Genomic DNA, 14,419 nt, shown 5'->3' with positions numbered 1-14,419 from the left:
TTGAGCAGCAGATTTCAGAAATCGTCTTTTTTTTTTCCTGTCAGCTGGTCTGTTGGTGTTAAATAAAACTTCCCTCTGTGTCCTCGGAGAGGGCCCTCGCAAGTGAGAAATCTATCTTATGATTAAAGAGCCTCGGGTAAAAATAAGTAGCCTGCCGCAGCAACAAATGATCTGTCACTGGAACTGAGTGCCGATATTTTCACTGATGTTGTAATTGAGAATGGATGAGGCTGTCTCAGCAGTAAAGAGCCATAGAGACTGTAAGAGGCTTGGGAAATAGAGAATCGCGAAGGCAAACCTCCCCTGCGGACCGTCGGAACGCTCTACCCTTTCGACATTTAATTTCATCACCAAAATACGTTGGACTCAGCTCTGTTTAAGTCAAGAGCCTTAATGGCGGTAATGCTAATGAGGCTAATGCTAGTGGAGACGTCCCGGAGTAGCGGCTATTAACATTTCTGCAGCTGCACGGTGGAGCTCAGAGCTGTGAGCAAAGGGAACGCTGGAGGCATCACAGGGGCACAGAATCCTCCCCGGGGGGACAGCGTCGCTCCTCTCTCTGTTCCCCGGGGGAAAATACATCAAATCCTGTCTCAGCTGTATATGGTGGCTTCTTCTTCTTCTTCTTCTTCTTCTTCTTTTTTTTTTTAAAAAGAAAAACTTCACAAGCCTAAACTTCAAAGCGTTTTCTTTGGTGTTGCCTTGTCTCCTTTTCTTTGTGAACTGCTTGGGGTTTTCTTTGTGCAATCTCTCCCCGTCGCTCAGTCACTCTCTCTCAGACTTTATGTTTGTTGAAGTCTGACACGTTTGTTGCTGCCACCTGACAGGGAGGAATAATAATAATAACGTTGCGCATCGTATCGCCCCTATTGCACGGGGTTGCCAGCGGAGTCCCTCTCACAGGCCTGAGATTAGAACATCCGAACCACCGATCACCGCTTCGCTCTTTGTGCTGCACCCTGTCCCCGTTCGCCATCGTTGCTCACTCCTCCTCACTCTGTCCTCTGCTTCACTTCCCCCTCATTAGTCAGAGCCTCTCACCTCGGTTGGCTTCTCGCTCAGTCTTTCCCCCGGCTGCCTAATTCTTCTTTCAGACGAATCCATGGGCGTCAGCCTCCATTTGCCTCGTCCGTCTTCTCTGTCCTGACCGTCCTCTCCTCTCTCGTCTCGTTGCAGAGGGTATCCGGACGACCCCATCGAGGCGGAGCTGATCGATGAGCGCCACCCTTACATCCACGGCATGTACTCGGCGCCGCTCGCGCAGCCCGAGAGGGGCAGCATGGCGAGTCTGGACCGCATGGGCGGCCGGCGCTCGCCCTCCATCGACAGCATCCGCAAGGACCCGCGCTGGCGCGACCCCGACCTGCCGGAGGTCATCGCCATGCTCGGCCACCCCATCGACCCCGTCAAGTCCAACGCCGCGGCCTACCTGCAGCACTTGTGCTACGAAAACGACAAGATCAAGAAGGACGTGCGCCAGCTGAAGGGAATCCCCGTTCTGGTGGGGCTTCTGGATCACCCCAAGTCCGAAGTCCACCGCAAAGCCTGCGGCGCTTTGCGCAACATCTCTTACGGGAAGGACAATGACAACAAAGTGGCCATCAAGAACTGTGACGGCATCCCAGCCCTGATCCGCCTGCTGAGGAAGACCAACGACATGGAGGTCCGAGAACTCATCACTGGTAAGATCTCGTGAAGTTACAACCTTTTTCTTTTTTTTTTGAAGAAATTCTAGTTCTGTTTGTCTAATTATTTGAAATTAGTGCTGCGGATATGTCTGATTGCGTTCCTACCGTCAGCCGTCGCTCACAGTCACCCTGCCGTAAGCGAAGTGATCCTCGTGCAGAAACCACCTGCTCAACGCCGCTGCCGTTTGAGCCTGTTGGATGCCGAACTGTGGGATTCCTCTTCCTGTCTGTTTAATTAGTCTCAACTCTCTGTCACATCCTGAGGAGCTGCTTTGAAGCCGATGTGACAGTACCTCGGTATACCAGTCCTCTCCAGTCACTGCCTGCATACCTTTCTTCACTCAGACACTGTTTGCTCCCATAATGCCGTTCTCTGCATAGCAATGCAGGGCTGATTGTCATGCTACATTTAGAAGCACATTCTTTGAATGTTTTCCTCGCATTTCTGCTTCAAAATATTCACGTCTTGGACCCCGTGCATTATGGGATGAGTTGGTTTCCCAGGCGTGCTTGTTTAATTAGCGCTGAATTGCCTAGCTAGCGACATGTCAGGAAGGCAGCGATAACGAAACGTTCTACACTGTAATTAGTCATTCTTTTAATTTTTTCGGGAGGTGTAGACTGCCTCGGAAAAACCCTGTCTTACAGTTTGCTTAAAGTAACGTATGTTAATGAGCAAACGGGTCGATCTGAGAGACATTTTCCTTCAGTTCGGAGATCTCAGCTCATTACGGCACATCGAAGGCAGATAAAACATGTACGGACGCTCTGTAGAGAAGTAGAACGCATTTCAACATTTTGTCTTTGCAGGGAAAGCTGCGAGCTTCACTGCGTGATGAAATGAGTTTTAATTCCTTTAAGAGGGGCTATCGATTCAGACGCCGCGATCGGGTTTCTTCTCCTTGACCTGGTAAATGTCAGCCGGGGAATACGGTTGTGCCTCCGTGTGTTCAGATAATCCCCAACACAATTGGCTTGACCTGACACACTTTTGCTGATATGCACACTTCAGCACCTGAGCAGGAGCTTTTGTTTTGCGTGTCCGCACGAGAAACCGGAGAGGCAGTTTAAAGTGTGTCACTTGACCCTTTTTGTGACTGCCAAGAGAATAGTTAACACACACACACAACTCCCGACACACGCTGGGCGTTGCTTTCTGTGTAATTTTATGGTTTTGAGAGTGAAACTTGTCATCACGATGGATTTTGGCAGCTGTCAGTGTTTTCATCTAGACGTCTTGTTGTGAATATGTGTGAGGTTGTGGCCTTGAGGTGTGAATCGGCAAAATATATTGCGATTGACAGCTTCGGTTTTGATCTGTTGGCAGTGATACAGGTTCTTAAATACCCCAAGCTTGTTGCGTGTGTGTGTATATGAGTGTGTGTGTGTGTGTGTGTGTGTGTGTGTGTGTGTGTGTGTGTGTGTGTGTGTGTGTGTGTGTTTCCTTTGCTGTGACGGAGATGTTGCAGTGAGCGATGACTGTGCCGCAGCAGAAATGATTGCCTTTACAGCACCGTGTTGCTCCCCATCGCAGCTAAAAATAACCCTGCACCACAAGACGAGGAGGACAGAATGGAGGGAGGATTTTTTTTTCCCCCCTCCGTCTCGTACTCATTATCCAACCCTCCCTCGCTCAATCTAATTCTTTCACTCCTTCATTCATTATCTACAGCCTTGTTGATTTTCTCCCTATAGCTGGTTTTCTCCCCTCTCCGGCTTCAGGTCTGCACCGCCAGTGAAAACCGGCCGGTTCACAATGCAAGCTCAGCTTACACCCTCGGCCCGCCTGGCTGGAATTGGCTCTGCTTTTCTACAATTATATATAATTGGGGGGTTTTAAAAATAGGCCCCTTTTCTTAGTCCAGGAGTTTTTGCTGTTGGAGTTTGTGCTATCCCTGTAAAACCACAGTCATGGTTTTCCTATCGGGGCGAGAGGAGGGTGACGTGGAAGGAACCAAGTGGTTTTATTTTATTTTCCAACACACCAGACAGAAACAGACAGACCAGTCCTTTATATTTTTAGAACTCTGTAGCATTCAGAGTAATTCTATTTTCCCTCCCGGTAGGCTCTGGGCTGTTTATGCCCTGCAGCTATTCCCACTCTGGAAATGTAGATTATTAAGCGGATTTGTCTCCCACTTTTCCTGCAGGAAATGTCTGGGTTCTGTCGGCTGACAGATAGGCAGGTGCTTGCCTTTCTTGTTTGCATGAAAAATGCATAAAGGCCAATTTGGCTGGTATGTTTGCACCACATATACACAGTACAGGTTGTTTAACGTTGTATTTAAAAACACCTAATCATAAACTGATCGTTGGTGTGATGCACATTCTTGTCGAACACAAATGATGTTTGTTAATCATTCTGAGATCTTTTCTTTGGAAAAATGTAACATGTTTTGTTTTTATCTAGATCTTAATCAGCTTCTGTTGATCTTTTTCTCTTCCGCTAATAATCGCTCCGTTATCTTCACCGCCTAGTTTCTGACTTTTCCTTTAACCACATCAGAGCTTCCTGCTGAAAGCAGCAGCTGCTGCTGGTAGTAAATAGGCTGAACAGTGTTGGAAGTGAATCAAAGCAATGAGCTGAAAGACACCGAAACTCTTTGTAGTGCTGCAGATAAACACTAAACCAGGTAACAATTATCAGCACATTTGCCCCAAGTTGTTATTACCAGTCAGTTCATGTTTTGTTAAGATCAAATTAACTATGTTTAAACAGCTCACACACACACACACACACTGTGCATTATTACATTTATGCTCCCATCATTCTTTTTTTAATCATCATTCTGTTTGGAGTCACGATGAAACTTCCCATTGATGTGTCACCGCTGTGAAAATGCAGGTGTAACTAATAGCCTGAATTAGTAATGAATCTGTCCCATTTAGCTGTCCCGCTGCATAAGTGCTGATATTTCGCTCGCAGGCTGGCTTGATTGGCTTCATGATGGTGGCACTTTCTGTGTGTTTTAATTACGCCTGGGCTGTTTTTCTCATGCTAATTCCAGCTGCCCACCGTGAAGCCGTGGATTCAGGTAAACGGCGGGAATGACGGCAACGCGTCTGACATTTGTCATTATGAAGAACGGAGTTCATTATGCTCAGAGCCGCTCGCGAAACTGGGACAGCAGACGAGCCCCTTTCTCATAAATAACCACTCAGCTGTTGACAGAGTTGGACAGTGAAGGACACTGAAGGACAGTAATTACTCTTCTGTGCTGTATTCAAGTCAAATCATGGGAAACTCGTCTGAAGAGAGCAAAAATCCAGAGTACACACTTTTAACTTGTCACTCTATGTCATGATTGAAGAAATAATAAGAGGCGTCCTGTTTATTCCAAATGCTCTATGCACTCATTCTTTATTTGAGACAGGTCTTGAATTCCACATAAACAAAGCGTTCACTCAGCAATGATGGAAATCCGTATAGATATGATAGCACAAAACAGTTTTACTTAAATATTAACGATTAGAGCATGAATTCTGAACCATTTCAGCACTTTTCCATAAATTTAGCTTCCTGCAAAGCACTTCGTATCGTTCACACACCATTCAGGTCTTCATCCACCTCCAGAGCTTTTCCCTTCTTCTGAACAGGGCCTCGCTCCCGCCTCGCCGCTGAGAGTGTGATGGATGGGACGAGGGCTGAGGTGGAGGAGGAGAGGAGGCAGAGGGACAGTAATGGGCAGAACTAAGTTAATAGGCCTGCTTGAGGAGCGACATGCCTGCCAGTAATGCCTGGAAAATTGAATTAGCCTGTGCTCCAGCCCCAGCCTCTTTCCCAGTGCTCGTCCCGGTCCCCGCAGCCTCACGTTCCAGGGATCACCGTGTTTGGGAAGGGGAATGTCAGAGGTGGGAAGAGGAGTGGATGTACCAACACGAGGGGGGGTCGCGGGGTCACGGCTCACAGCCTGCCTCCCGTCTCATCGTTTACACTGGCAGACGTGTCCGCTCTGTTTTGATCCCAGTGTTGTCGGGTTAGATTGCACTCTGATGAAATCTCTCGAGTCAAAACTCCTCTGTTTCTGGCAGTAAGTCGTGGACGAGGCAGGTAATAACGCATGTTATTCGTGGCCCGAGGCATGCAGAACAAAGGAAGCAGACAAATCTCAGGTTTATGAGGAAAAACTCCAAACATAGTGGAAAGTTCTTGCTCGCAGAGATTTGAGATAACAATGCTTCTCATAATAAACCTTTCCTACACATTTTCCTATTTATGGCAACCTCGGCATTGACGGATCTGGGGATATTTCTGTAGCTGAATGGTTCTGTTTACAGGGATTTACGTCGCAAGATATTTTACAACTTCTCTCGCACATTTATTTTATTACAAGCAGCGTCTTTTGTAGAAAACTCAGCCAGACTGTTTACCCCATCAGAACTTTCCTCAGCAGATAAACAACATTAATAAACCACAGAGGAGAAGCTTTTTTGGATCTTGAAAGCAGCTTGACTCAGTTATGAAAGGTCACGGTGAAGTCTTGGAATCCTACAGTATATTGCATCCCTGCTGGGAATCCTGGATTTACTCGATAACAAACTTGAAAGAAATATGACGTCTGTATCGTTGAGATCATATTTCAGGATTTGAACCAGTGACTCCTTTTTTTTTTTTTGTCAAACATCAGCACAGTGGAGGAATCTCAGCGCGAAGCTTCTCACCCGGTTACAGTGCACCGTCAGGCTGGAGTGAGGTGTTCAGATAAAACAGGAATCTCCCGTCAACAGCACTGATAGCATGTATGATTTATTTGGAAATGTGATGCAGTCGAGGCGTGGAGGTTAGCGAACCAAGCCCGTCACTGGAAAACTGCTGATTTGAGCCTCAGCATTGACAGGACGCCACTGTGGGTTCGATTTGCCTTACGGAGGGGATCCTGTCAATTTTTCTTCAGGGTTTCATAAACTCACTGACTCAGTCTGAAAATCCATAGAAGCTGATCATGATTAACATTTCATCTTCTTTAACTGTTGCATTGGCTGTTAGTAGAGCTACAAAAACCTTTTTTTTTTTTTTTTTTAATTCAAATGGGGTCAAATAATCTATCCAGTCGTTTATCCACATCCAGCTAACTGTCTCCCATTTAGAATCACAGACCTTTTAATCCCAGTGGGATTGTGCAGATCTGATCTAAATGCAGCTTGAGTTAAAAAATAAACAATTTTAAATCATCCATCCATCCATCCATCCATCCATCCATCCATCCATCCACCCACCCTCACCCTCTGCACTGCGCTTTGATGTTATTGTACAGAAACCTCTGGAACGTTTCACAGAATTTGATTCTCCGTCCATTGGCAGGGCCGTGTCAGCACAAAGCCGCTGTTCCAACAGCTTTCAGGCGGAATTTTAAAACAAACAATTCCGCTGCGTTCAGCCAGCAGCAGCATTTCAGAGTATTGAATCACTGACACAATTTTGCTGAAATAGATGCAAATTGACTGGTTTCTGAGATCCGGAGTGCCTCTGCATCGTGTACTGATGCAGTAATCAACCAAAGCGCTTGGCTGTCATTTATCTTCTGTAGTTTCCCTCTGCAGTTTCTCTGCTGACAACACTGAGTTTAAAGGCCGTGGATTTCTGACAGATGACATCCCTCGCTGAAACAAACCGCGCCTGTGTTCTTTTGTGACGTGAGGATGACTGTTGTGGTGAATGTAGCGCCCACTCTTCCTGAAGCGGTCGGTAATGAAATCAGACCCGAACAGATGTACAGATCAGGTGTCACGATTCCCTCACAATTCCACGGTGTCTGCCTGGAGCCTGGCAGACGGCGGGACGTCAGCACGGCCACCCCCGACAGGCTGACGGAGGCCGGCAAATGGACTGAACCCGATCCAGAGGCGCCGGCCCGAGACGGCGGCAGGACGCGGGATGGAGATCGTCACTTCCACAGCGCTCTGTCGTCTTAAATAACATTCTGTCAATGGGCTGCGCGCCTGTCGCTCCTGATGGATCGCAGCTACAGCGACAGACATGCCGTTTCCTCCCCTCTGGCGTGTGTGATCGGTGCGGCGCTGACTGATTCCTCCAAACGAAGCTGCGACCCTGGAGGTGGTTTTGAAAACTGAAGTGAAAAAGTTTGCTTGATATTATTGACTGCATCGTACAGGCAGACGAGGTTCAGGCAGCTTTATCCTGCTCTGAAGCACTCAGGTTTATCCGAAGCCCTTGTGTGTTTCTCTAAATTGTATTTCTGTTCCTGGCAAGCAAGATGGATGCTGGTCGGCTTATATATTTTATGCACACATACATTTCCCACTAAAGTGGATATGGGCTGTTGGAGCTACTTTATAACAATGCCAAAGCACCCCCATTCAGCATGAGGCGTTACACACCATTAATCTCATCGGAGGACGACTGCAGGATGCTTGACTGTTAAACTTAACAGCAAGATTAATGAGAAATCATTAGTTTTTGGATTAATAATCATTGTTTCTTTCTCGTCTGTTGCGCTCAGATTAAAATATTCCCATTATTCGAGCCCAGGATACGACAGTTGGAGGTTCTAGTCGTCTTCCTGGCGCCGGCGTTGCTCATCGTGGGTTGACGGCACGTCGGATGTTGCCTGTCACGAGTGACGCTGATGCTAATGACACAACAGAGGAGGTGATCAAGTTGTCAGCCCGGCAGACAGCCATGAATGTTAGCTGGCTGTCATCTCGGCGGCGCGCGCACGCCACAAGTGCACATTCCCGTTTAATTTGATTCATGCCTGGATGCTGATAATTCCGCTGAAAGCACTCTCGTGTTTGGGTTTAGTGATAAAAACCTGTGACCCCGTGAAAAATGAAAGTGGGGAAAATTCTGCATCTGATGGAACGTCTGCAAGAAGTAGAAATGTGTTAAATAAATTGAAAAAGCAGCATGTTGCAGCGAAACGTTCTGTAGACACGAACAGCCAAAAAGAAGAGTAAGGTGTAGAAGAAAAGACATTTCTGTGGATGCAAGCTCCCGTATTGTTCACACACATCAAGCTCACTGATAGATTGTGATATATTGCACAGAGAAAGAGTTCAGTGTGAAACTTTGTGGTTTAATAAAAAAAAAGAAAATAAACCCAGTACAGTGCTTGGTGACTGTGTTTTGCATGCACAGTACAGCATCATTGTCCATGTAATTTGACACCAGCTTCATCATCTTACCAGCTGTTCTTTTAACAACATGATGATCATATTAAGCTTATCTTAGCAAACTGACGCCTAAAGGTCTTACCTGTCACTTTGGCCAAATCCAAAATGAATACACGACATTGCAAGAGGTTAGAGAAGCGGGAGCCGGACTGCTGACGAACCGAACACCGACGCACTGAAACAGACCTGAGAAATGAACGCATCTGGCTGGAATACAGTAATTGATAAACACATAAAGCAAACATTTAAATATTACTAGTGTAAATTCTTCAATCAGACCCTCAATTATAAAGCAAGATGAACATCTAAACATTTAAATAACACCTCAGCTTGTTTTGGACCAGGTTTAATGTACCATGAAAGTGCTCGTTGGGAAAAATCAATATTGTGTTTGTAGTGGTATGAAATTTACAGTGTGTGCACAAAAGAGCAAAATTGAACCAGCCATCTTTCAATAATGTAATTAACTGGGTTTTTCTTTGTTTGGGGGTTTGGGTTGTTTTCTTTACTCAAAATTAGCCTTTCAGGCAATATTTACTCTCTGGAGGTTTTCTTGTTCCCAACAATGTATGATGAGAATCAAGCATGGTTTCAGGTCGGATGGTTGTAGAGACACGTGTAAAAGAAGGGATGCTCATTAAGATTGCAGATTATTACTTGTTTTGACTGCAACAAATCATCCATTCATCTTCGATGCTGCTTTAGCCAGCGTATGTTTCCGGGTGCTGCGGTCGATCCCGGCTGAGTGTAGAGAGGCAGGACGACCGTGGACAGGACAAGGCAGATTGTGTCCTCTTCAGCACATCGTTTTCTAACAGCAGGACTTTGCAGGTTCTTCCTGTCGCAGCACTCACAGGTAACTTCAGACCGTCTTTGATCACCCTGGAGCTGATGGTTGGCTAAATCTTCTCCATCCTTGCTATTCTTGAATCCCTTCCAATGGTAGTCTTGTCGCTTTTTCTTCCACGTCGCTCTGGTTTTGATTTCCATCTTCAAGCGCTTTAGATCACTTTAGCAGAGCGGCCTGTCATTTTCTCAACTTTTCAGAGAGAAACGAAAGGCCGTCTGCTATTGAAACTTGTTTTTTTGAGAATAAATGTCCTCACTGAGTGAATCCACACTGCAGTTAATTTGAATGCCCCGCTTTGAGTTATTTGATTAATCAAACTCATGAACGTTGGGTCTGTTGGTTTTCTATGTCTCCACTTCACCTACTGCTAAATGATCTGCCATGTTGCGAGAGAATTTCTACCAAAAACAGTTATCAATCTAGTCAGTCATGCTGGACTGCTATCATTTTGAACACAACTGCACACTGACTTCAAGTAATCCTCACAAATCATGTCATCACAATGTGAAGTGTCGAAATCTTGTGCAGCCCTGCTCATGGCGGTCTTTGCACGCAGACGCGTTTGCAGGTTTGGCTCTCGGCTTCGGGCTGCAGTGGAGACGGTGTGGGCACAGTAACGGTTCCTGAGCGGCTGAATGAATGTGGAGCCACACCACAGCTAATAGTTTCCCCGTTAGATACTGTCGGCCTGGCTGTGCGTGACGCACGAGGAGTGCTGCAACACCGGGGGAGTGACTCGGTGTTTGCTCGCTGGTAGACGCTTCCATTTTTGTAGAGATGTGGTGAGAAAGCAATCTCCAATACAACAAAACCTCATATTGCAGGATAACAGTTAAATTGCTGGTAAAAAAAAAAAAAAAAAAGTTTATTTTTAGCTCAGGATTGTCCACAGAGACGGGGTTTTTTTTCGCTGTTGTGTGTGGAGAGCATGATTTAACAGAGGAAATATTGACCATCTGGAAAATGTACAGAAACGGTTTTAAAGAACGGGAGCAGGAAGCGTGACAGTTTCATTGCCCTGCTAATGGCCTGTTAGCGTGGAGACAGAAGCACCCTCGCTCGGCGGGGATCTGTGAATATGTGCGTACGACTGCGCTCACGCGTTCGTCTGCGCGGAAGGCCTGATGCGTATTTGAGCACGCCGCCGCCGTGTGTGAGTGTGTGGTCGTCTGATTCATTTTAATGCTCCCGCTCCCAGCTGTTATTGCTCCGGATCAGAGCGGAGAGGCGCGCCGGGAGGGATGCAGGGTTTCTGTGAGAGGTGAAGAGGACAGGTGCGTGCCTGTTTCAAAAACAAACAAATTAAATAAAAAAAACAAAAATAGCAGAAAGTTTGTTGTTGTAGTTTGGCTCTCTGATTCAACCCACTGGTCACCACCTTTGTTTGTGTCTAAGAGATGCTTGTTGAGTCCAGGTAATCTGTGAAGTCAGTTTTTTGGATGAGTGATTGTTGGCCTAAACACATATAGACAAACGATCAGTCCAACCTTGACATTCACACCGTCAGCTGGAAAAACACAGTCTCCAGTTTCCAGGCAGGTCTGGAAGGTTTCTTCTCCATTGATATGTCTACAGTTATGCAGTACAATTTTAGTTTATGCATTCATGCATAGTAAACACGAATGAGGCGTTGCTTCGAGTTAATTGAGGATATTTTGCCAATGTGTCAACAAATGTAGGCAACAGAAAACAAACAAGTCTGAGTTGTAGCTGCGAGCACAGCTCGCTGGTCTCATGGGAACGTTTTACCCTCTGTTAACTCCCCCCTCATCAATTAGGACAAAGAAGAAACATGGTTCTAATCCAGTCGTCCATCAGTCGTCCAGACCGGTTGGATGGAGATGATCGCCGCTAACAGTGTGTGAATCCAGGCTCAAACAGACTCGCACTGAGGGAAATACATCATCCCAGTGCTTCCCTCTGCTTGCATATGATTTCAGTTTGACTTTCGAGCGCTGTGGAGGTTTGAGTCCCGCTTTAGTTACTGGGTATAAAACTTCTTGTTGAGTTTTTCAGATAAAGAAAGAGAGAGAGCCTGAAGAAAGTTATGAGAAAGGCAGAGAAGAGGCAAAACAAAACCGCGGAAACGTGTCAAACATTGACTTGAGAGTGTTTTCCCTCTGTACATATGGTTTTGGTTGAGTGTGTTTGCTCTCCCCACACCTCCCATACACCTGAATGAAGGCCCACCTGAAGCCGCTGTTTTAACAGAGATTTTCTTTTTTTTTTTTGGCTCGACTGTGCTGCCAGAGAAAAAAATGCCTCCTCTCTGCTTTGTCTGTCTGCCTCTCTTTTACAAAAAGCTCAGGATGCACACAGCGAGCTCAATTTACCTTCTTCTGCCGAAATACATTACAGGCGGGCTGTTTCAGAGGTGTGCTGCCTGGCACGGAGAAAAAAACAAAACAAAACTCTCTTTCTTCCTGCTTGGACTGTTTGGGGAAGCAGATGGGATTCATACACGCTGATGCTGTGTGTGCTGATAGTGTGGTCAGAACACACTGATCCATATCGGCGCAGCACTGATGAAATATTCATGCAGGTTGAGTTTTCGGGGCTTCGTGGTCGTGTTGTGGATGATCTTCTCAACAGATTCAGGATAACTGTTGTGCTGCGCGTTAAAAACATCACGTCTATCAGTGACTTGCTGGAGGGGTGAACGTGACAGTGAGGGACTTTGAACCCGTCCAGACCGGGGTCCTGGAGTCCGGCTCCTCGCGACCCTCATTTGTGTGAAGCGGTTTGGAGGACGGATGAGTTCTGGTTCGGTTCTTTTAGCGTGCGCTCAGCAGTGCCTCTCATCGAGGCTGCAGCTGTGAACAGATAAGAACCATATAAGATCGCTGTGACCTCTCCGCTGCAAAGGAAAGATTACGAGAATATTGTAGAAAAGCAACACGGCTGCTTAAACTGCTTATTGATTCCAGCATCCGTTCAGATCTCCGGGGACAGTGATATCAGTGTTACAGAGATTTTTCTTCTTTAATACGCTGCAGTGTGGCCAGTTGTTTACTTGCTGGCAAATATTCAGCCATTTTTTGTTGTTTCTGAATTCTCAGTCAGCCCACCCTTCTCTCATTTTACTTTCTCATTTAAATCTTTGCTTCTCTTATTTGTTTATCACACTTTTAAAATCCTTGTTTCACCGTTTTATATGAAATACGACCTTCTCACAGTTCCTACTCTCTCTGTACTCTCCTCTTCCTCGTCTTATCTGCAGGAACTCTGTGGAATCTGTCGTCCTACGAACCCCTGAAGATGGTGATCATCAACCACGGCCTGCAGACCATGACCAACGAAGTCATCATCCCCCATTCGGGCTGGGAGCACGAGCCCAACGAGGACTCGAAGCCGCGCGACGCCGAGTGGACCACGGTGTTCAAAAACACCTCCGGCTGCCTCAGGTGAGGCTTTATTCCACAAATCGAGCCATTTTTTACCCACTCTGGTGTAGATGCTGCAGAAAGATGTGCTTAGTAATCGATCAGTGCTTTGATTCAGAACCTCTTGCCAACCAGTTTCCTCATCTTTTAAATAAAACCAGTGGAACATACAGTCCGTCACATAGTCGAAACTTTACAGAGTTCTTCGTTAGGTATTTTAAACATTGTTCAATAAATCACGGTGTGCGCTGGAAGCCCTTTGAAGCTTTTAATCACAAACTTCTCCAACCGTATCAGATTTTAAATGCTTCTGAGGCCCGTGGCTCTTTACACCGACACACTCGGCGTATTAACGTCCTGAAACGTCTTATTTCACCAAAGTCAACAGCAAGCAGAGCTGGCTGTGAGCTGCGAAGACATACCTCCGGGTTCCCTTTCTGCTGGTTTTAAAGTGCCTGGGCGTTGCTGCAGGGAGGATCACTGCTGCCCGGTATCTCTGAGGTCCAGTGGCAGGCAGGTGCATGATAACTCCTCCACCCTCGACCTTCCAGGTTGGAAACATTGGACTTTGATATAGAATGCAAAATGCCTCATAAAGAAGAAAAGAGGATGCTTAAAGGCGTTTGAGGTTACATTTCTGTGGCGGCTGAGGTTTGATGAGGCTCAACATCCCCGGACTGGAGCATTTGTTTTTCAGAAATGGACAGGTGTGTTGTATGTGAGCTGGCCCGCTGACGCCAGGTCAGGGTCACGTTTTAAGCTGTTTTGGTAGTAAAAGATACAGGATCCAGCAGAAGCTGCGCTCCTCCCCTCCGGTTCTGTGTTTGTATGTGAAGTATGTTGGACGTCTGTCTGCTGGGGCCACTTTGATCTGTGACTTCAGGAAAACTTTAAATTATTTATGGCCTACTCCAAGCCTGCAGCACACAGAGTATTTTATCACTTCGAGGGAGATTTATTCTGTTGTTTTGCGTCTGAAAATAGTGTGGTTGTTGTTCCGCGACCCCTTGGTCACCCCTCGTCATTGTAATTTCATCCCGGTAACTTTGTTACGGCCCCACTTTGACCACTCTGTTACCTCATTAGCTGCGAAGTTAACAAGTTCCAATTAAATAAGTACACAAATGAAGTTAGTGTCAGGCTCGTTAGGGCTTTCTCTACTTTAAATTGAGTCCACAGTGCAAACAGTATAGCAGTTAAGTAAGTGAGTCTTTCATGAATATTTTTGAATTTTATTTCTTGTGTGGGATAAAAAAAAAATACATGTAAACCTCATAAAAGTCTGACTTTGAAATGGATGTAACCTTTATGAGCTGGAGTGTTTCGCCGCCACTGAGTCTCTCTTCAGTGCTTTCAGTGACTGC

The 14,419-nt window shown here is 46.1% G+C and overlaps 1 protein-coding gene across 6 annotated transcripts in view; it reads left to right on the top strand.

Annotated features, from left to right (window-relative positions):
- arvcfb (ARVCF delta catenin family member b) overlaps positions 1–14,419 on the top strand; it is a 119,730-nt gene that overhangs the window by 64,574 nt on the left and 40,737 nt on the right. For all 6 annotated transcript variants that reach the window (XM_030105051.1, XM_030105048.1, XM_030105050.1 and 3 more), the window contains 2 exons: positions 1,177–1,682; positions 12,893–13,076. In XM_030105051.1, coding sequence (XP_029960911.1) covers positions 1,177–1,682; positions 12,893–13,076 — 690 coding nt within the window. The remainder of the gene's footprint in view (positions 1–1,176; positions 1,683–12,892; positions 13,077–14,419) is intronic.

The sequence above is a fragment of the Salarias fasciatus genome, chromosome 12, assembly GCF_902148845.1.
Source record: "Salarias fasciatus chromosome 12, fSalaFa1.1, whole genome shotgun sequence".
In the NCBI taxonomy this organism is placed as follows: Eukaryota; Metazoa; Chordata; class Actinopteri; order Blenniiformes; family Blenniidae; genus Salarias; species Salarias fasciatus.
The sequence above is the reverse complement of the archived record's forward strand: the minus strand, read 5'-3'. Positions and strand labels throughout refer to the sequence as shown.